General features: G+C 44.9%; 2 protein-coding genes across 7 annotated transcripts; one reads left to right on the forward strand and one right to left on the reverse strand.

The window, feature by feature from the left end:
• Nucleotides 1–134: 134 nt before the first annotated feature.
• On the forward strand, nt 135–21,448 carry nprl3 (NPR3-like, GATOR1 complex subunit). 4 transcript variants are annotated; one of them, XM_035397207.1, is made up of 16 exons: nt 135–557; nt 664–814; nt 1,398–2,097; nt 2,723–2,792; nt 4,907–4,945; nt 7,371–7,503; nt 9,882–9,956; nt 12,977–13,130; nt 13,608–13,689; nt 13,953–14,090; nt 16,882–17,038; nt 17,539–17,645; nt 18,032–18,161; nt 18,568–18,757; nt 19,134–19,326; nt 21,026–21,191. In XM_035397207.1, exons 3-16 carry the CDS (start codon nt 1,947–1,949, stop codon nt 21,189–21,191), a joined length of 1,785 nt encoding a protein of 594 aa, XP_035253098.1. In that variant the 5' UTR covers nt 135–557; nt 664–814; nt 1,398–1,946. The 4 variants fall into 4 exon arrangements, with proteins under 4 accessions (XP_035253098.1, XP_035253099.1, XP_035253101.1 ...); XM_035397208.1 differs by having other exon boundaries at nt 137–557; nt 664–2,097; nt 21,026–21,448; XM_035397210.1 differs by lacking the exon at nt 4,907–4,945 and having other exon boundaries at nt 137–557; nt 664–1,503; nt 21,026–21,448.
• Nucleotides 21,449–21,963: 515 nt separating this feature from the next.
• On the reverse strand, nt 21,964–25,048 carry mpg (N-methylpurine DNA glycosylase). 3 transcript variants are annotated; one of them, XM_035397223.1, is made up of 5 exons: nt 24,410–25,042; nt 24,009–24,244; nt 23,559–23,763; nt 22,788–23,243; nt 21,964–22,752 (listed from the first exon to the last, which is right to left on the reverse strand). In XM_035397223.1, exons 1-4 carry the CDS (start codon nt 24,495–24,497, stop codon nt 22,807–22,809), a joined length of 966 nt encoding a protein of 321 aa, XP_035253114.1. In that variant the 5' UTR covers nt 24,498–25,042; the 3' UTR covers nt 21,964–22,752; nt 22,788–22,806. The 3 variants fall into 3 exon arrangements, with proteins under 3 accessions (XP_035253114.1, XP_035253115.1, XP_035253113.1); XM_035397224.1 differs by having other exon boundaries at nt 21,964–23,243; nt 24,926–25,048; XM_035397222.1 differs by having other exon boundaries at nt 21,964–23,243.
• Between the last annotated feature and the right edge of the window lie 1,810 nt (nt 25,049–26,858).

Below are 26,858 nucleotides of genomic sequence, written 5' to 3' on the forward strand. Positions count from 1 at the left end.
CAAAAAGTGCTGTACAAGTTTTACATGGTGACACCAAAGCGTATACAAATATGGGCACATTACAACTCTGCGTAGAGGATTCCAGAGGTGTGGTAGATGAGCAAGAATTCAGTGTGTGGAAGGGACACAACTGAAAAGTGCTGAATAGTGGTGCACACAGCACAGCATATGAAGGTTGTCTTGCTAGAAAGGAGTCAATGGCAGTGTGGCAGGTTAAAGTTCAAAAGTATAATATCATATGCAGAAGCAATTAAGTTGGTTTAGAAAGCAAATAAACCGGAGAGAAGCAAAGAAGATGAAAAGATGCACACATTTGCAGACAGCTGAACAAAGTGGGGTGGATAACAGAAGAGCTGATGAAAATATTCTTTAGTAAAGAAGGATTTGCCCATTTTCTTGCTGAAGAGATTAACTGTACATTTCATGCAAAAAGTAGGCCTGAAAAACTTAAATACCCTAATAGCAAAGAGTGCAGCGAGATATCTGAATATTCAAGGGATAGAGAAGAGCTGAAAGGACAAGTGGCTGAATGAAGAATCGCATTCACAATAATTACTGTAAGAGCGATAATCCTTCTGTGGAATGCTTGAAGTTCAAAAGCGAGAAATGAAAGGTTATTTTAATGAACTAAAGATTAAGACTGATTTATTATGCTTTGAATAGATAGCCCTTCATTGGATTGGGATGGCAGGTCAGAACTTTTTTATGAAGGGATCCTGGGAGATGGAAGCAGCCAGTGGTTTCCCCAATCTGGAGAGGATCCCACTAAACAGATCAACGGCTCGGACATCTCATCTATGTAAAATAATGGAAAGTATGGTGACGAACGACTAACACATTATCTTGACTAGAACTAAGACATTTCAGGTCAAATGTGAAGGGTGCTGGAGGAAAGGTCAGCGTAAGCTAGCGTTAGCTAGGGCAGTTGAATATTCTGAATATTCAGATCAATTTCAGTAAAGCAGAGGTTAAGGGGTCATTGAAAGTGAAAAAAAAAATAGATGGCAAGAAAAATTGATCAGGGAAGGTAAGGATTGTAATTTGTTCAGAATTAATCAGTTGGTTGGGAATAACACAATTTGGAAGGGGGCAGGTAGGAAGAATGACAATCACTAGATTAAGTTTAGGTCACACAGGTGTCTTGATTAATAAACGAGTAGATTGAAGAAGCGAGTATTGTGGGGAACGAGTAACGGTAATTCATGTATGCAGCTACATTAAATATGTCAGCCAGAGAGAGATTTAGAGCTCATCTGCATGAAGTGGGGGCAGAGCTTAATATAAACCTAATTTTAAATCTGCCAACAGGATATACATGTTTTACGTTAGTGTAATAGTATTTAAATTCAACAGGCTTGACAGAATTTGAGTTTTTTTCTTTTATTATTTTCTTTTAGTGTCATGGACAAAATTCTCAGTCCATGCTCCAGGCCAATGGGTGGCGGCAAATGCACCAAATACGTTAATACAACCGAAGTAAAACAGAAGAAGAAGGAAGAAACGGTACCGTCGTTTATCTGTGTGTTTTGAGTGATGCCAATGCTTCATTTAACCAAATGAGCGAATAGATGAGTTAATAAAAATGCGTTCGGAATACATGCAATAGCTGCGTCTGCCCGCATAACTTTGTGCAGTAGCCCACGGTAATAGCACGCTAAATTGTACAGCTAGCGGGTATTTGTCGTGAACTCTGGGTAGCTAGGTGTGCTGCCTGTAATATTAGCGCGATCAAATTTTTTGTAGAATTTAGGTGGGCAATTTGTTCGTGAGGTAGTCGCTAATACCGGAGAGTGTTTGATTTTGCTACGTTAGCAAGATGGCTTTTTCATCAACAAGCTAGCTAAGTATCGTAGCTGTGTGCTAAAACTTGTTTTCGGTGGGCAATGTGACCAACTGAAGAAGTATAGCTATCGAGTTAGCAGTGTGTTAGCTAATTGAACGGCAACATGTACAAACAACCCGAAATCAATGCTCATGAAAATGGCGACAAGATCAGTCCGATAAGTGTAATACTGGTGAGCTCAGGCAGCCGTGGTAATAAGTTACTTTTCCGGTACCCGTTTCAACGAGTTCCTGAAACAACATCTTCTCTAATAAGTAAGTAGCTATTCACCCTAGCCTCTGACAGTGTTTAACTTAACTATCTAGCTATGTATGTCCTTTCATACCTTTAAAACCAAGCTCTGATTCGTCAAGGCCTGGAAGTTTGCGAGTTGCTTGCATCGTGCTACTTTTAATCGCTCTCTTACGCACATTCTTTTAAACTATTACAAATGTTCGCATCCAATTCTAAACTCAAATCAAACACTGCACAGTTTTTCAGAGAATGGGCTAAACCATTCGTATAGCCAGTAGCTGGTTGTCCAAGGACAAGGTATAGGTACAGTATTGTCACCCTAGTTTAGACACCCAATTGACAGTTGTTACGCTTTCTGTCAAGTTGTAAACACATTGTATTTATATGTCTACACAACTGAATGTTGAAAAGGATAATCTGGAGTGAGTGATAGAATATGAGTTCTTTGCAAAACAACTGGAATACAGAAGTTGTTAGGAATTTGTCTTTGTGCTTACTCAAGCAGCACAACCTCCAATGAGACAACATTCACACAAAACTCTGTTCAAAACTAGTACTTTGGATAGTACTTAGCCTACATGTAGCTATGGTAAACGTCATATACTGTAGCTTGCTAAGGTAACCCTTTTCATTTCCTTCCAAAAGTGAAACAGCGAAGCCCGTATGCACTGAACTCGGCTGGCGACGTTCCAGAGGACCAGGATGGGGATTCAAGGTACTTGGGAAATGCCTCATCTTCCTCACGCATGTAGGCAAAATGCAGGGAAAGCCAGGTTTATGCAGAATGAGTATTCGCCCTGGGCTGTGTGTCTCAGACTGTTAGGGCTTTTTTGGACGGGAATCTTTTTCAGTTATTTATTTATTTATTTATTTATTTTTTGCCTACCTTACATGTGCTTTTGGATGTATTCGTATATCTCCATATTTCATATTTCATCCCCACCCACTTCTGTACTTTTATGTTTGTTTGTTTCATTAAAAATTAGTTGTAAATTAATATGTTCACTCAGTCAGGTGCCAGCCGTGTCTCCCGTTGTTGCCAAACCATTTACCATGTTCCCTGCAGCGGTTTGTGAAAGTTTGGCTTTTATTTTGACATTCAGCTGAAAAAAAAAAAAAAAAGCGTTGGGAAAATTCTTATGTGTGTCCATTTATAAAAGCAGCCTGACCCAACTTCCTGCCGGAGTATGCTCCATGTTTATGAGTGTATTGGCTCAGCACTTTACTGCAATATGTCACTCTAACAGCTAACATTAGCATTTCAGGCTAAAAACACTCTGTCAACTGGGATTTACCAGAAAGGAGAAATCAACACAACCGCCCAGATTATGTGTGACAACACTGATTGGCTGCTGACTAAAACTGAAACTGCTTTCTTTTAATGTATCAGTGTTTGTATTCCTTGTTTGTTTTTAACAGTTGTTTCATTTTTAAGAGTGACTTCCAAAAAAACAAAAAGCAATGTGGCAAAATTGATTTATTCACCTGTATTAAATATTTAATAATTAGATGGAATTGGGCATTTTTGATTTATACGAAAGAATAGTTAGAAAAGGCTAGAATATTGTCAGAGGCAACATGTTACTGACCAGTGAAAAGCAGGCTCTCTTACTGACTAGTTCCAGATCCAATAGCCAGACATTTGCAGGCACTGTCAAGAGGAGCAGGATCTTTGACCTGCCAAGTGGAAACTCGAGATCTGTTTCTCAGGATGATCTGATGTTTAAAAAGTAAATACATTACTATCACAACACACATGAATCTATTGTACTGAATACTATTCAGCATGATGATGATAATGATAATAATAACAATAATAATAAAAGCAGTTGTTATTATTATTCTTATTATTCATAATGTACTTTTATTGCTGTTAAAGGATCCATAGAAAGGGTCTAGGCTTGTCGTTGACTGCAGTGCCAATTGGTGGGGTGTATTTGATTGGGTGAAATGTAAATGATGTCACCCTTGATCCATGGGCATCTGTAAAAAGAATTATTGCACTGTTAAACGTATGTTTATGTTTACTAACATTTACATTTAGGCATCTAGTAGACGCTGTTGTCCAGTTACTAAAACAGCATATTGTTTTTTTTTTTTTAATTACTATGTCATGTTTCAGTATCATTTAGTTGTCCTCCCCTTTAATTTCTGTAGATTAATATGGCCATCTTTGTTTCTCAGCAGGAAGTTTAGGGGAAAGCCATTTGCAGCCAATCAGGCTGTGATAAAATAACATTCAACTAGTCAGGCCTTGATGAACATACAGATGAAAAACCCTCTTTAGTTTCTTACCATGCCAACCCCCTTCCCTTTCCTAACACTAGCATTTAGCACTAGCAAATGGTCCCACTGTTCTTCTTTGGCCATAATGAAAACGTAAAGAAATGTTTGGATGGCCATAACAAGCATATTTAAGCAAGCTGTTAACCCCCCGGCGCTCTTGGTGAGTTCAGCTGAAAACATTTCTGGTGGAAATTTTCACAAAAATGTAACAACCAGATAATTCAAATGATACATGAAATGGTAATTGTGAGGTGAACCCGATCACTTATTCTAAATATATCATTGAGGACCTTTTAAACATACAGCTGTATGACCTTTGATCTCTATCTGTACCTTTGGGGTTTTCTCTTCCTGGAAGTGACAGATTTGCACTCAGGCAGCCACAGTCTACAAAAAAATCATTTTAAAAAGTCACTCTCAAATGGTATATTTTGAAAAAGTTTTATTTAATATCTTCTGTTGTGCACTCTGTCAATTGTTTGCTGCTTTTTTTTTTTTTTTTTGTTTGCTTTTTCTTGTTTTATGGTGCTTTTCCCATTTCAGAGAACAAACCCCATTAACTGATGAACAGTTGGTAGCAGGGTAAGACAAAATCATTCTAAAAAGCACTTTCCTTTGTCTAGAAACACCCTTGTTTTCATTATCTTCCCTGTCTTTATGCCTGTCCTGTCCTGTTGTGTGTGTGGGTGTGTAGGTGGATATGTGTGTATACATACATATACACATACATACATACAGTGTCATGAAAAAGTATTTGCCCTCTTCCTGATTTCCTCTGTTATTGCATATTTAAGTATGCAGAAAATGTAATGTTAGACCATGGGAGACTGAATAAAACATTATTTTTTGTTTTAATGAAAAAAAATCAAATGCCCATACCACCCATTTTAAAAAGACCTGTTGAACCTACACCTCACTCATATTGAACCTTACCATCAGAGTGAAGTAGTCACCACAAAGGTTCCACAAGAGATGAGGGGCAAAAAAAGTTGTTGAAATATATCTGTCTGGAAAGGGTTACAATGCCATTTCTAAGGCTCTAAGACTTTACCAAACCGCAATGATAACCTTTATCTCCAAATGGAGAACACTGGGAACAGTGGTGAATCTCCCCAGGAGTGGCCAGCCTGCCAAAATTTCTCCAAGGGTACAGCGATAACTCATCCAGGTAGTCACAAAGGATCCCAGAAGAATATCCAAAGAACTGTAGGCCTCTCGCCTCAGCTAAGGTCAGTGTTCATGACTCCTCACTAAGAAAGTGCCTGGGCAAAAATGTGGTTCATGGGAGAGTAGTAAGGTAGAAACCACTACTAATCAAGAAAAACATTAATGCTTGTCTCACATTTTCAAAAAAGCACCTTGATACTTAAGTTTAAGGGGGGCAATTACTTTTTCACATGGGGAATGTGGGTGTTTCACTTTTTTGATTAAATAAATGAAATTTGAATTTGATAAATGCGTTTTGTGTTTACTCGGGTTCCCTTTGTCTAATGGTACATTTTGTCTATTAAGATAAACCATTCCTTCTGATAAATATACAATAATAGAGGAAATAAGGAAGGGGAAAAATAGTTTTTTCATGCCACTGTATACATATAAAAATTCTGTGCAGTCCCAAAGTATTTGGACCGTAACATAATTTTGTTGTATATATGTATTATTACTGTTATGTTACACCCACACACCCACACACACACACACACACGCATATATATGTATGTATGTATATGTGTATATGCATCTCACACCTTAATTTCAGAAAATCTTGTGAATAATTGTACATCCAATGATTCACATTTTGGGTATGCTATTCATTTCCAATAATTCTCTCACTTTTTCTCCCTTTTGGTTATTTTTATTTTAATGTATGCAAATCCACTTATGATCAAATTGCACTGAAGTTATTTTATTTTTTAAAATATTTTTTTTAAAGCCTGCTTTTCGGTGGTTTGTGCCAGTTTGGAATGATAGGAATGATTTCCTGGGTCAAGGCAGCCGAAATAAATGGATAAGTGCACCCCACCAATGGAATTAGCTACTAAATGCATAATACGTCTTTCCTAATTGTTTCATTCTATTCAATCATTGCCATATGTTATCAGACCTTTAGCTAACAGTGCAATCTAATATGTTCCTCGCAACAATACATTTTTATGAATTAATAAAATGTGGTGCAATTATGGTAACGTTTTTTTTTTTTGTTGTCGTTGTTGTTAGGCAATGAGTGTGCGATTGGTGTTGATGTCTTTAATTGCTACAAATGGGGGTGAATTCATTGCCTTTGGGTGAATTGTGTCTTAATGGCTTCTTTCTCCTATGTGATGAAGGTAATGGCGGAATCTGCCTTTCAATGGAAAAGGTTGTGTCACTTTAATTTCATGTTATTTTACAAATAGTATACGAAAATAATATGCAAGAAATGTAATTGTTTTCAGTTGCAACTTGAGCGGTGTAAACAAATGAGTCTGTAATTTCCTCTCTCCACTAATTAAGCTGCTACTCAGACACAAACTGGCATACAGGCACAAACTATTAAATTCAGTTTTATTTGTATCAAGCTCTTTTTACAGACACACCTGTCTCAAAGATACTTTACAATGAAAACAGAAAGGGAAATTGGGCAAATCCCAGGCCTGAACCCCCAAAACATGAGCAAGCAAGGTTTCAAAACTCCCCTGTGGGAAGAAAAACAGTCGAACAGTAGCGAGAAAAATCTCCACAAACATGCACATATGTCCACTCACACTCACGCATACATATAAGCACACGCAGAAACTGCACCCTTGCGTACAGGCGCACACAGACAGGCACGCACGCGCAGGAAGGTCTTGTGTGCTTAGCCGATTTGGAAAAGCTGCTCTGAGATAATCAAACACAATTGGCTCTTTTAGTAGTCAGCTCTTCCCTCCCTGCCCTTCCCTAACCCCCCCGCCCCCCCCCCACACCACCCCCTGCTCCTTGATTTCATTGCTTCTTTATCCGTCTTCCTACTGTTTCCCATCCAAAGGTTCTCTGACATCATACTGGCCACCATCCTGGCCACCAAGTCGGACATGTGCGGGAAGAAGTTTGAGCTGAAGATCGACAACGTGCGCTTCGTGGGGCACCCCACCCTGCTGCAGCACCCCCACACCATCCAGGTGAGACCTTCACATTCCCCCCCACACCTTTCAAGAGAGATACTGCCCACTGCTGGCCCCTCCCTGTGCCATTCGTGCCTGGCAAATTCCCATTTTTAGGTTTAATAAACTACTGTGAGATGTTAAGCAAGTGTGTATTCTGTTGTATTTTTTTGTGGATTATTACTGTATTGTTGTGGATTATTATTTTCTCATGTTTTACACACCTGTGTATTAATTAATTTTACAGCATGTTGATTGACAGTAGTCATTGTGTAAATATGCTTCAGAAATAAATGTGACTAAGCAGGGTTTCTCACAGGTTGAGAATTTATTTGTGGCTGTTGATTTGGGTGGAACAAATGGAGGGCGGGTTGTTTGTACTGTTTTATTACATTGTTATTATTATTGTAACTATTAAGAGGTTATAAAATTTTGCTGCACATACAGTTCACATTTTGTGTTTGGCCACTATTTATATTTTATGTTGGGCCAATTTTATTGATTTATTTTTATTCAAGTAAAAAAGTACAGTGTGTTGCCTATAGAATTACGCAACTAAGTACTGAAAAATCATGCAGCCACAAGAGCATTAGTGAGGTCGGGCCCTGATGTTGGACGATAAGGCCTGGCTCGCAGTCGGCATTCTAATTCATCCCGAAGGTGTTGGATGGGATTGAGATCAGGGCTCTGTGCAGGCCAGTCAAGTTGTGCCACACTAAACTCAGCAAACCGTTTCTTTATGGACCTTGCTTTGTGCACGGGGGCATTGTCATACTGAAACAGTAAAGGCCCGTCCCCAAACCATTGCCACAAAGTTGAAAGCACAGAATTCTCTAGAATGTCATTGTGTGCTGTACCATTAAAATTTCACTGGAACTAAGTTAAACGCATTTAAAAATGTGTTTTTCTTACTTTGTCTAATTACATTTAATCTAAAGATCTGAAACCATTCGGTGTTGCAAATACGCAGTAATAGAGGAAATCAAGAAGGGGAAAAATACATTTTCATGGCACTGTACAGTGTGTGGGACAAGCAAGGATTCATTAAAAATATGTTTATTTTATGAATCCAGCAGTTCATGTAGTCAATGCCTTGTTAAAATGTTCATGAATACTGAACACAAGCGATATCGCGTGCTAGAACCCCTAACGTTAATCACGTTAAATATACTTTATGTGATTTGATTTAATAATTACTGTTTAAAATGAGAATTATCGATTAAATCGCCAAATTCATTGATGGAAAACTGGTGGAATCAACCAACCAAGTCAAAACATATATCAGGTTTTAAGATTAAATAATGGAGTTTAATACGAAGCATTCAATTAAGTTAAATCATTGAAAACATTATATCATTGAAGACATTATACAAAACATTAAAAAATTGATTTAGAAATACCCAAAAAGAGAGAGAGAGAGTGACGGATAAGCCAGACCTTGCCAAAATATTACCCACTTCCAGTTTAAGTGCCACAGGATAAAAGGAAACCAGATAAAAACATAACCAAAACGAAAAGCGAAAAAACGCTCCGAAACCAACCACAACACAAGGCCACTTTTTCTTGTGGCCATCTTAAATACCTTACCCACCGTGACTTGATGTTTGCCCTGATTGGGTGATGTCAAGTTACGGTGTTGGCGAGAAGGGAAGGCGGGTCAGGCTCATTTATGACAATGACTGCCCTACGTAAAGATTACATTTAAACTTAAAGTAAAAGGAAATGTTAGGCATGTAGACATGCTGGGTCTCCAACCCCTGATATGGTGTCCTATGTCTTCTGGTTTGTCTCTTCTGAGACACACTGCAGGAGGTGATACCCTAATCTATGCAGACGATCTATGGGTGTCAGAGGATTTTGAATTGCCCCAATCACATTTGCTTGGATGCTTGTGTCGGGGAGGGCAGGCCACATTCTTAGAAACAATATAATATTGTATCAAATTCACTGTTTCCCTCTCTAAGGCCATAATCTAAGCACTGCATATCTGACAGGTGCTTCATCCATAAATTTGAATGGCAAATCTTAAAAGCAAAATGACCTCTTTTTTTTATCATGTATGTTTTCCCAACCCATGCTCCCTTCAGAAAGAGACCTCTTTATTTCAGTGGGACTCAATGAGCAGAATAAATAAAGGATACATCAAGTGTGAATAAAAAGAACTGCCCAGTGGCTAATGCATTACTCAGTGTAAAGAGTGAGGCTCTATGGCATTTTAATTAAATTTAATTGCACCCACTTGGTCTCTAGCAGGACCTCTTATGACCTGGCAGGGAGAGCTTTCTTTCTGTTCACAGATAGTGCTGCTCGTTTGATTGTCTGTTCTCATTCTTGTCAAAATGCACCTGAGACCCTCACATTGGATAAAATAATGGGGTTTTTTTCTGTCTGCACAGGTATCCAAAACTGACCCCTCGCCCAAGAGAGAGATGCCCACCATGATCCTGTTCAGTGTTCTCTTCGCACTTAGGGTATGAAATTATTTACGCGCTTTGGTGTTTCATATCTTTTCCAGTTTGTGTCATATCTTTATTGGGCGTTCACAGGCATACCAGAGAGGGACAGCTGCTGTAAACCCACAGAAAACCCAGGCATGGAATGAATTGTTTTGTGGTTTTAGGGCTTTAGTTTTTGGATATTCTCCAAACTGATGGTTTTATTTTGAGTTTATTAGGCGTTATCTTCCCTGTGCACTACCCATTTCTGTGTATTGCCCTTGTGGGCGTTGGTGTGTACAGTTTCAATGCACTTTTGAATTTATTAAGATGTTTTTATTAAACTCGTCCTCAGCTCAACATGGAGCATGGAGCGTTAAAACAGATATGTGTTTTAAATTTAGAAAATAAAATAAAATTTAAAAGAATGATTAAAAAGCATACAGTATGATACAAAAATGTGGAAAAAATGCATTAATGCATGTGTTAACTAACATTTTTGCATCATCTTGTATGCTTTTGTCATTCTTTCAATTTTTATTTTATTTTCTAAAGTTAAAACACATATCTGTTTTAACGCTCCATGTGAAATAGCTGAGGATGAGGTTCATCAGAACATGGGGAAAAATACATTAATGCACGTGCTAACTAACAATTTTTGAATATTCCATGTTAAGCATTGGTTTATGTTTTATAGACCTGAGACCGGAATGAATAGTGCAGTATTTTTAATGCCAGACAGAACTCTCAAACAGTGACCCAGCACTTTTTGCCTGTTACATTTAGACAACAGGTTTATTCGCACTGTCATGGATGATATATTCAGCTTTCAAACTCAGTTAATTTTTCTAGCTGTTTTTCAGCTACTTGGAATAGTTGTGATATATTTCAGTGTTTACATGTGAAACTATTGTGCCCTTGTTATTTTAAAACATATTTTTTAAAGTTCACATTACAGTAGTTCTTAATATTTCTGTATAACTGAATAAGTAATATGCTCAGTCACCCCTGATAAGGACAGGTGGAAAACAAGATGGTTTGGGGGGGGGGGGGGGGGGGGGGGGGGGGTCATGTAAGGTTGTGCCTTTCTCAGTAAGGAGGGTGGGGTTGGGGGGCGTGGCCTAGGGGGGGCGATAGGACTTGTGGGCTCTCCTACTATCTGAGCCTCAGCCTAGGGGGGTGGGGTTTCAGGGCCATGTAATCTTCCACTTTGCCCCACCCTCATGCCCCCTCCCCATGGCACGCAGGCTGACTCAGCATGGCAGGAGAGAGCCTGTGCCAGTCACCAGGGTGACTCAGCAATTCTGACTGAGACCCAAAAACGCTGAGTCACTATCGAGGGAGATCATCACCATGGCAACGAGCCACACTTCCCACCCTATTCCGTGGCATGCTGCCCAGCTACTGAAAAATGTCTGTTATTTTCCCATTTTTAAACACACATATTGCTCTATTTTGAAAAAAAAAGGCAGTCTGAATAAACCCTGACAGACTAAATATTTTTCTTATTTTAGTGTAATTATTTATTGAACCAAAATTAGGAATTTGATCATTTTCAAATCCTGGTTTGTGCCATGTCGTCTTAATTTAATTATCCAAAATTTTGAAAGGTCGATGCAAGTTGGACACATTGATAACGAGCACCTTTTCAGTCTTAAGTTTTAGTAAGTTTTCATTGGATCTAGATGCATAATTATTGAGCAAGTAACATACATTTGTTCTTATAATTTCTGTGTGTTTAGTTTGTGTTTTAATGTCAGACTTACAATAAAATTCATGAAACTAGCAACATTATATTTATATGTACAATATGATGATGAGGTTGCTCTGAATGCTCTTTAACTACAGAGCATGTTATTTGTCCATTTCTACAGCATAGTCTATTTCAGGTTTGAAACCCTTGCTCACTTGAAATAACTGTTATACGGTTAGTTAATTATTATTATATTAATTATTATGATCATGATGATTATAGAGTGTTACAGTGATTATGTCATATTGTAGGCCAACTCAGGAGTTACTTCCGCCATGGGTTCCCTCTGCAAATTCCCAATTCATTTTCCCATAGGCATTTCGTTTTCTGTCGAAAATAAGGTCTGTGGTTAACGTATGTTGAAGAGAGTTTCATGTTTTTTTCTATGAGATAAATTACACCCATTAATATCTGAACCGTGAATGTAGAAGTCCTTATGCGCTTTAAAAAAGTGAGTTGCTGACAAGTTGCTATGTTGAAACTACAGCGGTTGTCACGTGCAGGCGGTCTAGGATGGAAACTTGAGTGGCGGTTGCCAGAAAACGACCATTTTTGTAGTTTCTATATAGCAACTTAATTTTTAAAAGCGCATAATAGCTTTCATGTCCAAGGTGGTGATATGGAAAATGGGTGCAGTTTATCTCGTAGAACAAAACGTGGAGCTCTCTGAGGCTTACGTTCACCACAGACCTTACATGCGTTTTCACGATGGAAAAATGCATTGGAAATCTGACGAGGGAACCCAGGGCTCAAAAAAATGAACTTGCTTCCGGGTTTTAGGACTACAAACTGTTACACCCTGTTATCTTGGTTATCGTCATTGACGTAGAGGCGTTCATGCTTTCCTTAGGTCATGTGCTTCATAGTGCATAGTGAAAAGTAGAAGACACATTATTTTACACACTGACTCCTCCCCCTGTATCGGGACAATGACAGCGTTTTATAGTTTCGGCTCTGCACTCCAGCATGTCGGATTTTAAATAAAAAATGTGGAGTTGAAGTGCAGACCGTCAGCTTTAACCCGGGGGTGTTTACATCCATCCATATTCCCTGAAGGAATTCTTGCACACGTGTCATCCGTGTGCGAGAATGTGACTGCCGCCATCCTTCGCCCGCCCAAATGTCTGTCTCCTTCCTCCCCCCCCCCCCCTCCCTCCCTCCCTCCCTCTCTCACTCTCTCTCCCTCTCTCTCCCTCTCTCCCCCCCTCCCTCCCTCCCTCTCTCTCTCTCTCTCTCTCTCTCCCTCCCTCCCTCCCTCCCTCCCTCTCTCCCCCCCCCACCTGTGCGCGTTCGCCCCCTGCAGGCCAACGCGGACCCCTCGGTCATCAGCTGCATGCACAACCTCTCCCGCCGCATCGCCATCGCCCTGCAGCACGAGGAGCGCCGCTGCCAGTACCTGACCCGCGAGGCCAAGCTCATGCTCGCCGCCCAGGACGAGGTCACCACCATGACCGAGAGTGAGTCAGCGAGCGGGCGGGCGAACGAGCGAGTGCGGTCGTGCGCCCCCGAACGTGGTCCCGTGACCGGCCAGCGTGGAATCGACGTACTAAAAAAAAAAACGCCTTTTAACGCGGTCGAGCGGGGCGAGCACGAGTCTGCCTCTGAAAGAGGTCGCACAACCTCTGAGCGCGGTCACAAGTCTAGTGCCTCTGAACACTGTCCTGCAGCTCTAAGTACAGTCATATGCTGCACCTGAGAACGGTCAGGCCCCTCTGGACACGGTCATACAGCCCCACTGAGAGCGAGTGCTGAGACCGAGACAGCAGTTCCAGATCCTGGTTGTTATGGACAGTTTATAAGCTAAGGTCTAAGTGACCGTTAAAACCAGTGAACCGCGTGGCGCAGCAGGTCCGGGGTTTGAGCCGTGAGCTGCTGTGGTTCTGGTGCCTCCCGGTTGTGCCGGTCTGACGCGGTGTCTCTGCTCACCCCCGCAGCCGATGGCAGCCCCCAGTCCCCCTTCCGGCAGATTCTACCCAAGTGCAAACTGGCGCGGGACCTGAAGGAGGCCTACGACAGGTGTGTGGACACGTCGTGGGCGTTGCCCGGGGCGTCGGCGGACAGGTGACCTGTTCTGACATGAATCCTCAGAGGGCCGTCACCTCGACCGTGACCCGGCTACAGCTGAATGAGCTGAAGGGAAGGTTTTAGTTGGATTGTGATAAATTAGGCTGTTCTGTAACAGGTCTGTGTGTGTGTGTGTGTGTGTGCATGTGCGTGTATGTGTGTGTGTGTGTGTGTGTGTGTGTGTGCATGTGTGTATGTGTGTTTTCTGCTTCCAGTCTGTGCACTACAGGGGTGGTGCGTCTGCACATAAATAACTGGCTGGAGGTGAGCTTCTGCCTGCCCCATAAGATCCACCGCGTCGGGGGCCAGCACATCCCCCCCAGGGCCCTGGAGTGCAGCCTGAAAGCCATACGGTGAGAGATGCCGCACTGCAGCCGCTACTGTGGAAACGCTGCACTGCACCAGTCAGCACAGAAACGCTACACTGCACCAGTCAGCACAGAAGAGCTACACTGCACCAGTCAGCACAGAAGAGCTACACTGCACCAGTCAGCACAGAAGAGCTACACTGCACCAGTCAGCACAGAAGAGCTACACTGCACCAGTCAGCACAGAAACGCTACACTGCACCAGTCAACACAGAAGAGCTACACTGCACCAGTCAGCACAGAAGAGCTACACTGCACCAGTCAGCACAGAAACGCTACACTGCACCAGTCAACACAGAAGAGCTACACTGCACCAGTCAGCACAGAAGAGCTACACTGCACCAGTCAGCACAGAAGAGCTACACTGCACCAGTCAGCACAGAAACGCTACACTGCACCAGTCAGCACAGAAACGCTACACTGCACCAGTCAGCACAGAAACGCTACACTGCACCAGTCAGCACAGAAGAGCTACACTGCACCAGTCAGCACAGAAACGCTACACTGCACCAGTCAGCACAGAAGAGCTACACTGCACCAGTCAGCACAGAAACGCTACACTGCACCAGTCAACACAGAAGAGCTACACTGCACCAGTAAGCACAGAAGAGCTACACTGCACCAGTCAGCACAGAAGAGCTACACTGCACCAGTCAGCACAGAAACGCTACACTGCACCAGTCAACACAGAAGAGCTACACTGCACCAGTCAGCACAGAAGAGCTACACTGCACCAGTCAGCACAGAAACGCTACACTGCACCAGTCAGCACAGAAGAGCTACACTGCACCAGTCAGCACAGAAGAGCTACACTGCACCAGTCAGCACAGAAACGCTACACTGCACCAGTCAGCACAGAAGAGCTACACTGCACCAGTCAGCACAGAAGAGCTACACTGCACCAGTCAGCACAGAAACGCTACACTGCACCAGTCAGCACAGAAACGCTACACTGCACCAGTCAACACAGAAGAGCTACACTGCACCAGTCAGCACAGAAGAGCTACACTGCACCAGTCAGCACAGAAGAGCTACACTGCACCAGTCAGCACAGAAACGCTACACTGCACCAGTCAACACAGAAGAGCTACACTGCACCAGTCAGCACAGAAGAGCTACACTGCACCAGTCAGCACAGAAGCGCTACACTGCACCAGTCAGCACAGAAGAGCTACACTGCACCAGTCAGCACAGAAGAGCTACACTGCACCAGTCAGCACAGAAGAGCTACACTGCACCAGTCAGCACAGAAGAGCTACACTGCACCAGTCAGCACAGAAGAGCTACACTGCACCAGTCAGCACCGAAACGCTACACTGCACCAGTCAGCACAGAAGAGCTACACTGCACCAGTCAGCACAGAAGAGCTACACTGCACCAGTCAGCACAGAAGAGCTACACTGCACCAGTCAGCACAGAAGAGCTACACTGCACCAGTCAGCACAGAAGAGCTACACTGCACCAGTCAGCACAGAAGCGCTACACTGCACCAGTCACCATGGTGACCCCCTGCCAGTCCTCAGGAATACACTGCAGTACAGCAGACGCCATGAATTCACCACATTTCACCAGTCACCATGGAAACATCCTGCTGGCACTACTCACCGTGGAAACATTGCACCCCATTGCTGAAGTCACCACGGAAATGCTACACTGCGCCACACTAATTGCCATGGTTCATTAAAATGAGGGAATTATGTATAAAAAGGCATGGATCTCTAGTTATGGATGTAAATACTGTTAAAGCTGACAGTCATCACTTTAACCTCATATTCATTATATATTTAATATGCTGGAGTACAGATACTGAAACAGCAAAAATAGTCCACTGCTCTTGGTCGTGAATTTAGCTTGTCATAGACTTTGTACACATTTGCCTTATAAAGGTGGGGGTTTCCATGGGGATTGACTGAGCTGCTCCTGGGACAGCAGTAATGTTGAGGCCATGTTTGTGTTGCTTTGCCATGGTCTGCAGCGCTTATGATGTTGCCTGCTGTGCAGTTTCGGTCCTTGAAAGTGCAGAGAATCGGTAGTTAAACTAAAGGAAGTGTTTGAACATACAGGGCAGAACTAAATCAGGCTTCTAAGACCTGTTTCCTTACTGCGTTCTTGGTACATACAACTGTTCACTTACTTTGCAGCCATCACACTATACAATTTTGATGATGGATGCCAGTTTGTCAGAGAACAGAAATGTACTTCGCTTCGAACGTCTCCTGTTGGGAGGCGGTGTTTTTTTTAGCAGGCCACACTACCACCTACTGGCACTTTTTAGGAATGCATTCTCTGTCAGTTTTTATTTCAACCCTTTGCACACCTGATTCTACTAATAAGCAGCTCAGCGATATCTCTAGCTGTTGAGTGAGGTGTGCTTTGTTGGAGTTGAAATGAAAACGTACTGGACAGTATATTTCCAGGATCAGGGTTTGGCAGCCTTGCTGTAACCTTCTACCCTGGCTCATTTGGCCGGGGCGGCTTGTTGGCAGTACACGCTGACGCTGAGACGTCTAAAGGTGCGCTGTTTGAGTCATAGTTCTCAGCTCTAGTGCTTTATAATAAATACAAAATGAGGGCAAAAAACGCACCGTGCCTCCCCCCCCCACACTTAAGGATGCTGGTCATGTGACTCGTGGCCCTCTGCTGAAGCCCCTGGTCATGTGACTCGTGGCCCTCTGCTGAAGCCCCTGGTCATGTGACTCGTGGCCCTCTGCTGAAGCCCCTGGTCATGTGACTTGTGGCCCTCTGCTGAAGCCCCTGGTCATGTGACTCCACTCAGGCCGTACCACGCCCTGCTGCTGCTGGACAGTGAGAAGGCGCTCCTGGCCCAGCTGCCCTTGGACTGCTCCCCCGCCCTCGTGCGCCTGGTCAAGACCTGCTCGGCCGTCAAAAACCTGCAGCAGCTGGCCCAGGACGCCGACCTCGCCCTCCTGCAGGTGAGCCCGCGCAGCGAGTGCCCTGCGGCTTTATGAATCTGCATTATGCAACCGAAAACTTACTCGAGAGATTCTGTCAACAGTGCAGTGACCTGGCCTCCTCTTTGTCATGTAGTTTGGGTGAAACTGCCATCTAGTTGTCATAAACTGTTGTAAGTTAAATAGCTAATGTGTATAATTCTGGGTGCCAGTTCTTATACAGAATTATCTTCATATGACCATTAATCCCTTTGGCTGTTAAGTTGGCCTGCTGTGAAGGAATGTAAAATTCACCGTTGCATGATTATGTGTATCGTAACCGTTTCAAATGGGCATTGTGGGTACGGAGTAGCAGCATTCTGTACCTATGCTTAAACCGGCACATTAACATGAAACATCATCCAGGCGGGTTTGCTTGACTTGTGTTATGCCGTTGCGGATGGGGTTATTTACTCAGACACGTGCTTCAGTGTAGCGCCCCCTGGGATTCGAACCCGTCTCATGCGCGTCGCGTCCCGCAGGTGTTCCAGATTGCGGCTCACCTGGTGTACTGGGGCAAGGCCATCATCGTGTATCCGCTGTGCGAGAACAACGTCTACATGCTGTCCCCTCACGCCAACATCTGCCTGTGAGTGCCTGCGTGGGCGGAGTCTGAGCGCTTAGCCCCTCCCCCCACACGCTGACCCCGCCCCTTGCTGACATCTCCTCCTCAACAGCTAGCTGCCAACCAAAGCAGTGATTACAGATCAATGAGATTACAGATCTCACTCACTCACTCACACACACACATACACGCACTCACACACGCACACACACACACACACACACACACACACACACCCTACATAGGACTGGCAGGCTCCAGTCAGTGCCTAGTGTTGGAGAAGCAGAAAAATTGTAGGAATGCCCCTTGTATGACCTTCTGCAAAATGTTAACCTTGATTGGATTAAATATCGTAACGTGGACACACAGCGTACGGGCCTGATAAGGTTGATTGGCGTTCTGTCCCTCAGCTACTCTCCCCTGGCGGAGCAGTTTGCACAGCAGTTTCCTGGACACGACCTGCCCTCCATGTTGGCCAAATTCTCCCTGCCTGTGTCCCTGTCCGAGTTCCGCAACCCCCTGGAGGCCCCCGTGCAGGAGGTCAGTTACGCAGCAGGGTGTATGATACCTGTGTGTGAGATCTATGGGTTACTCCCCATGAGTTATGTCGGGTGGAATTCGTACAAGATGCGTGCAGTCAATTCCTATGATGTATGTGAGGTCTGTGTGCTGTGTGAGACCACTTCCTGTAAGGTCTGTGTACTGTGCGCTTACTTCCTGTGAGATCTGTGTACTGTGAGCTCACTTCCTGTGAGGTCTGTGTACTGTGTGCTTACTTCCTGTGAGATCTGTGTACTGTGAGCTCACTTCCTGTGAGGCCTGTGCACTGTGTGATCACTTCTTGTGAGGTCTGTGTACTGTGCGCTTGCTTCCTGTGAGATCTGTGCACTGTGAGCTCACTTCCTGTAAGGCCTGTGCTCTGCGTGACTGCTGCTCCCCCCCTCAGGCGCAGCTGATCCAGATGGTGGTGTGGATGCTGCAGCGCAGGCTGCTGATCCAGCTGCACACCTACGTCTGCCTGCTGGTGCCGCCCAGCGAGGACGAGCCCAGCGCCCGGGACGACGAGCTCTCACTGGCCGCCCGCGTAGGGGGGCGGAGCCTCAGCACGCCCAGCGCCCTCAGCTTCGGCTCGCCCAGTGAGTGATGCGCACACACACGCACACACACACACACACTGTCCCACCATACACTCTCTCCATCTGATGTCCGAAGACTTGTACAGCCTTCGTTTCACGTTTATTCTCTCTCCTGATATTTTCCTCCCACCCACTCCCTCCCTTCTTCTCCCCCTTCCTTTCTCTCACTGTTTCTCTCTCAGTGATTCCTGTAGTCAGACAGAGGATATCTAGTGTTGTCAAAGCATTTTCGAGTGTACCTTCCCTCCATTGCAATTAAGCATCTATTCTAGAAAACATGCAACAATTTGAATTCATATGAGGCCGTTATGTGTAATAAAAACACAGCAGGAAAACTAAGAGCAGAAGGATAATAGGTTTTTCTCTGCGTGCGCAGCCAGCAGCGATGACATGACCCTGACCAGTCCCAGCATGGAGAACTCGAGCGCGGAGCTGGTGCCGGGCGGGGACTCGCCGCTGAACAGGCGCATGACCGAGACGCTGCTGGCCAGCCTGAGCGAGCACGAGAGGCACGTCATCCTGAGCGTGCCCGCGGCACAGAACCCTGAGGACCTGCGCATGTTCGCCAGGTACATCTACAGGGCACCTGCACACGCACACGCTCACATCTACACGCACACGCTCACATCTACACACACACGCTCACATCTACAGGCACCTCTACACGCACACGCTCACATCTACAGGCAGCTCTACACGCACACACTCACGTCTACAGGCACCTCTACACGCACACGCTCACATCTACAGGCACGTCTACACGCACACGCTCACATCTACACGCACCTCTACACGCACACGCTCACATCTACAGGCACCTGCACACGCACACGCTCACATCTACACGCACCTCTACACGCACACGCTCACATCTACAGGCACCTGCACACGCACATGCTCACATCTACAGGCACCTCTACACGCACACGCTCACATCTACAGGCACCTCTACACGCACACGCTCACATCTACACGCACCTCTACACGCACACGCTCACATCTACAGGGACCTCTACACGCACACGCTCACATCTACAGGCACCTCTACACGCACGCGCTCACATCTACAGGGACCTCTACACACACACGCTCACATCTACAGGCACCTCTACACGCACGCGCTCACATCTACAGGCACCTCTACACGCACACGCTCACATCTACAGGGACCTCTACACGCACACGCTCACATCTACAGGCACCTCTACACGCACACGCTCACATCTACACGCACCTCTACACGCACACGCTCACATCTACAGGGACCTCTACACGCACACGCTCACATCTACAGGCACCTCTACACGCACGCGCTCACATCTACAGGGACCTCTACACACACACGCTCACATCTACAGGCACCTCTACACGCACGCGCTCACATCTACAGGCACCTCTACACGCACACGCTCACATCTACAGGCACCTCTACACGCACACGCTCACATCTACAGGCACCTCTACACGCACACGCTCACATCTACACGCACCTCTACACGCACACGCTCACATCTACAGGGACCTCTACACGCACACGCTCACATCTACAGGCACCTCTACACGCACGCGCTCACATCTACAGGGACCTCTACACACACACGCTCACATCTACAGGCACCTCTACACGCACGCGCTCACATCTACAGGCACCTCTACACGCACACGCTCACATCTACAGGCACCTCTACACGCACACGCTCACATCTACAGGCACCTCTACACGCACACGCTCACATCTACAGGCACCTCTACACGCACGCGCTCACATCTACAGGGACCTCTACACACACACGCTCACATCTACAGGCACCTCTACACGCACACGCACACGCTCACATCTACAGGCAACTCTATACACATTCACAACATTACTCTGAACTAGCCTACGCTCACTGTGCGAACTGGACTTAACGTGTTCATGGCTGTTATGTTCATGAATAGCTGTTACATAGAGTATTGTACTGTATTGTTATGCGACCTGTTCTGTAGTTGTTCCAGTGACGATCGGTATGCACTTATCGTACGTCACTTTGCATAAAAGCTTCTGCCAAATAAATGTAATGTGACATGCCAGCATGCTTTTTCAAGTAGGACATGACCATTGCCAGGTACACACCTAGACACACACACACACACACACGTACTTACGACTCACAAAATGAGTATCCACAGGTCTAGAGGCCTGACCCAAACACTGTTTGTGAGCAGGTATCTCGTGGGTCTGTCTTAGTGACACATTGTCATTTCCCTCCTGCCCCCGCCCCTCAGACTGCTGCACTACTTCCGGGGACACCACCACCTGGAGGAGATCATGTACAACGAGAACATGCGCCGCTCGCAGCTCAAAACGCTCTTCGACAAGTTCCGCAGCGTCCTGGTCGTCACTAACCACGAGGACCCCGTCATCTCCCTCTTCCAGTCCCCCCTGGACTGAGCTGGGACTCTGAGGGCCCTCGGGACCCCGGGTCACCCCAGGGTGGATGTGACCGGTGACGCGCCCGGTCCTCTGGCGCCAGGAGGTAGTGGCGAGTTCACTGGTTCAAAGCTGTCGCTGTAGCGCACGCCTCCCCCTCTGTGCTGTGATCCCCCCCTTTACGGTGAGTTTCCCTCACTGTGAACTTCAGACCCGGATGCTAGAAGAGACACCTGTCTGAAATATGGCAGAAATATGTGCACAGTTGGTGCAGTGAAGTTCTCCTTTTCTTTTTTCACCGCTGAAGGGTCTGTAGTGATGAGGCCCGCAAACCTAGAGAAGGTTTTATGGTTGGACCAAACCCAAGGAATGCGCTTTGGTTGGCCTCATTAGCTTTGGGCGCTAACTACAGAACAGTCTGGTGTCCGCTCCATCGGGGGATTATTCTCTGTGATCTTTTGCCTTTCAGAAAAACCACTGCAGGCTGGACTGTTTGAACCAGACTTAGCAGCTCTGGTGAAGAAATGACAGACTGAGAAGCTGAGGGGATTGGAGTTGGGGGGGGGGGGGGGTGTCTGATGTACCCCCACCCAAAATAAAATGTTGAACAATCTTCTGCAATGCTGGTTTACAAAGGAAACAGAATGCTGGTGTGTGTGGTAGCAATGCTGGTTTACAAAGGAAACAGAATGCTGGTGTGTGGTAGACCTTGTTCAGGTGTGATGATGACCGTACAAAATGTGAACTGAGGTTCATTTTCACCACGACGTATGACTGCGTTTAATCAAAATACAGACTTTGTTACCCATAAGGAGCAGTGTGGGCCACCAGCGCATTTACTTAATGGCTTGTGCCCTGCTGCATATACCAAAGAAAGGGTTGTTTATTCATGTGTATTTTCCAATTTTTATTTATGTTGTTTTACAGGGGAAAAGAACAATGGGCCTCATTCACAAAACTTTTCTTAAATTATTCTTATTTTTGTTCTTAAAAATGTTCAGACGAAAAACCAATATGGGATTCATTTTGTCCATATCCTAGGTATATGAGATGATGAATGCTGCCTCAAAATAAATTTTACGTGCAATTCTGTTCGTGTGATAAGGAAATGCCGAAATGTTCTTGGAAACGTTCTTAAACGCAAGTTTACGATCAAATGAGATCGTACTCATGTTTCATGAATGAAGCCCAATCCTTTGTACAGCTCTTGGAAATGTGATCTTTACTGTTGTTGCACTTTGTTCAGCAAAGTGCAACAACATTTTAGATTACTAGTCACAGTCTGTTTGGGAAAGGTGGCTAAACAGCACCGCAGGACAGGAAAAGAAATGATTTCAGTTTGGCGAACGGGAGACGATTTGGCATAAACCGTGGAGCAAATGTTAGCGTACAACAGAAATGAAACGAGACCGTGGTTCAGAATGGATTAACAATTTTAAAGAATTAAAAGCTTTTTACTTCATAAAAGTAAAAAATATTCCTGATGCTTCATTTTGTGTTTTTCAAAAACTAATTGTGTGGCGGAGTCCTCAAATACATAGTGCCAGCCAGAGAGAAAAATGGAAAACTGTTAACTAAAAAAAAAGAGTAATTTTAGAGAAGTCTCATTTTAAAAAAGTTTAGTTCTCATTAATCGTTATTCTGTGCTCCACTCCCCCTGGTGGAGAGTGTGTGGTACTGCAGGCCCAGGCTGCTGAGCCATGTGCTTCTCTGCCTGTCTGTTCACCACGCTCACACAGGGGTGCCCCCTCAGGTAAAAGCGCAGCGGTTTGGTGGCCCACTCCCCGTGGGACTCAATCCCGATACGGGGGGCCGCCACCACGGCGGGGGGCTCCTCCTCGTCCCCCCGCGGGACGTCCCGCTCCAGCCACACCTCGGCGTCGGTGGCCAGGTCCCGCCGGTCGAAGTGGCGGGGGATGTCCAGCGCCTGGCACAGCTTGGACGGCCCGTTGCACAGCTCCTTCTCCTTCAGGGGCCGCGAGCCTTCCCTTCGCCGGGCCCCTCGCAGACGCCGCATCACTTCCTGTCCCTGCAGGGGCTCGAGGGAGCGCAGCAGCACCGCCGCACCCTCCCCTGAACACACACAACAGGGCCAAAGGTCATGTGCAAACCGACAAAAAAATTTATCTGAGAAAGAAATACATTTTCCTCAAAACAGACACATTTCGGACAGCAATGCTGAGTTTCACAGAGCGCTCCGTAAACTGTCGATAGCCGTCAAACCCAATGTTCTTCTGGCAGTTGGAGCAGAGCTAATTAACGCCTCGAAATGAGAGTGCAACCGAGCGCGACACTGCCGGCCCCCGGGGGCAGACCGGGACACGCCAGCGTCGGCGTCTCGTTAGCGGACTCCGTATCCATGGAAACGCCGGCAGAAGGGGCTCTCACCCCGGCTGGACACGTTCATGCAGAGGTAGACGCCGTAGATCTGGTACACGTAGATGGTGCCGGGCCTCATGAACATGGCGGCGTTCCGCCCCGTGCGCCGGCCCCCGGCGGAGTGCGACGCCCGGTCCTCGCCCCCCAGGTAGGCCTCCGTCTCCACCACCCTCCCCCTCAGAACCGTCCCGTCGGCCTGCCTCCGGACCAGCACCTGGGAAGAGCACCGCCGGATGGGTCAGCCAGCACACCCAACGCAGGGGAACAACTCCTTAAAAGTGTGGTGAACATTCTGCTGCAAAATGTCTGCTGTGCCACACCCTGGTGGGTGCTAAATAAGTTTGTTGCCCACGAATGCAATAGTATAGTCAATGTTACTATGCATCAACCAAAGACGTTTTATTATATGACTGAATTTGTATTGAGCTCAATGTTATACTCGCGTACTCGTATACTCACTTTACCCAAGAATGCTTTGGCCAGGAGGACACAGGGTTGGTCAAAGAATTTTACACCGAGCCTGACGTCACCTTCACGTTCCGTGGAGAAGTATTGGCTGGTAAGAGTGTCCGAAGAACGGGTCGTCGCAGCAGTGTCCCCAGCTGAAGGACCAGTGGTCTTCACAGTTTGGGGCGATGCACTACTGTTACCGTCCTGCCCTTCGGCGTCGAGCTTCCGTTTCCTCGGCGGCATTCCTGTCCGGCGGAAGGAACACAAAACAAACGGAATGTGAAGCTTGTTGCAGCAAATAGCAGGCATAGCAAGATTTTGTGATTACTGGGGTCACTTAATTTTGTTCCATTTACCGTAACCATTAACATATCATGAATTCATATTGTAAAAATATAATTAAGTCTTACCATTCAGTTGTGAGGCAACGACATTTATGTTCACATAAGGATTGGGGTCAATTTTCCGAAATACTCTGCAGTGTGACCACACTGACATTCATACGCTTTGAAATGCACAGGATTTTTTGGCACAAGACTGGGATACAAATGACTAAACTCCCCGTTGACTTGCTTTATCTATAATTAACCTAGTTTGATCCAACGGCAGGCTGTAATAGGCGTAGCATTATTGTTCAGGGAGCTGGCATTTAATTCTAGTTAGTTAAATATTATCAACGCAAGGAAGATTGACATTATAAATTTGTTAGCCTGCAAGGGAGCGAGCTATTTTAATCCAGAGTTCATCGCGTATGAATAAATCAAATTGTTGTCAACGTCAGACAGCAACGCCGATTACCCGTTTCAGAAAAAATATTTAGTCTATAATTGGGCTAAAATACTTTCTTGCCCAAAACAGTTTCTGGGTTCGTACAGTATTGATTCAACAGAAATACGAGTACACTAAAATGTGTTCTGTTTACTCACGCAATGTACCGCGGGAGATATTGGGCACTTCCTGTTTCCTTAAAGGGGCCGTGCTACGGTCCTCCAAACGTACTAGTTGAGGGATTTGCAATATATGACTTTACGGCTCTCTGGACTGGACTCAAAAAAAAAAACCTGGACTGGATTTTTGAAAAAAACTGGACTGGACTCCCAAAAAAAAACCTGGACTGGATTTTTGAAAAAAACTGGACTGGACTCAAAAAAAAAAACCTGGACTGGATTTAAAAAAAAAACTGGACTGGACTCCCAAAAAAAAACCTGGACTGGATTTTTGAAAAAAAACTGGACTGGACTCGGGGGGAAAAAACCTGGACTGGATTTTTGAAAAAAAACTGGACTGGACTCGGGGGGAAAAAAACCTGGACTGGATTTTTTTTTAAAAACTGGACTGGACCAGTCTCTGCTTTACGGTATATGTACTTGAATTTTACCTTGAATCTGACAATGATTGTACAATTTCCCAAATGTATCAGATGTATTGTTTAATATAACATTATTTTTTTACCCATTATGAGATTGGTTAAATATAAAGTACATTGAGCATTAATTTCAACATTTTCGATGTCACCATTGATTATTTAAGCTAAACACTTGATGCTGGCATTAAGTACTATACATTTTTACTTATTTAAGCAGATCATAAAGTCGCTATATATAAACACAAGTACGTACTGTACAAACAAAGCTGTGGGTCTCAATGCTGTCTGTATGCTGTCTTTCCCTCAGAGTCCTTTATGCAGCACATAAGTACCTTCTAGGGATAAAAGCTTTGGTCTTTTGTGGACAGCTTTTTCATTTCTCTGTTTTGAAATTGAAGTGTCCTGCAGGCTGTCATGTTCTGCAGATTACACACGGATACAGTACGAACAGGATAAGTTCAGTGAATCAGCCAATCCTGTCATACAGCTTAATGGCATTAAACCCAAAATCGCAATCTCGTAAATGTGTGCTGTTGGAGGTCCTGCTTTTGATGTCCTGACACAGATAAAGCAACCCTGTTTGACTCCAATAGGGGCCACATGTACTAGGTGTGTGTATCTGAACCCGAATATCCTATTTGGAAATGCTGAGATAATGCATTGTATAATGCATTCTCTGCACACCCCTGTACTCTAACAGAGTTGAAAGTACTCCATTGCAGTTGATTCTACACTGAGCAGTTTGCAGTCTAAGCACAAGGAGAAGTTGGATGGGATCCAATCTTAGAGACTCTATTCAGTTACAGAAACGATGGAAATATTATATATTCAGCTAATGCACAGAGCTTAGTGCTGCCAAAATGAGCGGGGGAAAAAAACAGCAATATAATGAAACCATTAAACAAATGAAAATTGAAGTAGTTAGGAAAAACAGGTGGGTACCTGAAAACATATATCACTTACGTTGATGTGAGTGAAAGTATGGTTACAATAAAAACTGAAAGTTTGAAACAAATTTAATTTTTGGCTGGACCGCACCAGCCCTACAAACGTGAATGCCTGTGAGTGACTGACTGAGTGATGAAGTTACACCATTGGTCGGCCGAGTTATGAAGTTACACCATTGGTCGGCCGGATCACGTGTGTTAGGTCCAGCCATATACTAGTTTTTAACCTGGTCTTGTTTGCATATCATCTGTTGTTATCCATAGTCAACCATAATTTTGTCAATTAACATTGTAACACTGGACACTGTATCTTATTGGAGGTGAAAACCTGTTTTTAGTTCATGGAAAAAATCAGTTGGTGCCCCATTAGTTTACGGCTGTGCAATGTTAGTTTTTCACTGTCATATTCCCTGTTCTAGCCAAGCCTCATAGGCTGTAGCACATCAGAGATCAGGTTGCCCTTATGATGGGGAAGAAACCGGAGAAAGTCAAACAGCGTCCCTCATACCCACCCTCCCCACACAAGGCTTCTTCCGTCTCGGAGTG

This window comes from Anguilla anguilla, chromosome 17 (assembly GCF_013347855.1).
Source record: "Anguilla anguilla isolate fAngAng1 chromosome 17, fAngAng1.pri, whole genome shotgun sequence".
In the NCBI taxonomy this organism is placed as follows: domain Eukaryota; kingdom Metazoa; phylum Chordata; class Actinopteri; order Anguilliformes; family Anguillidae; genus Anguilla; species Anguilla anguilla.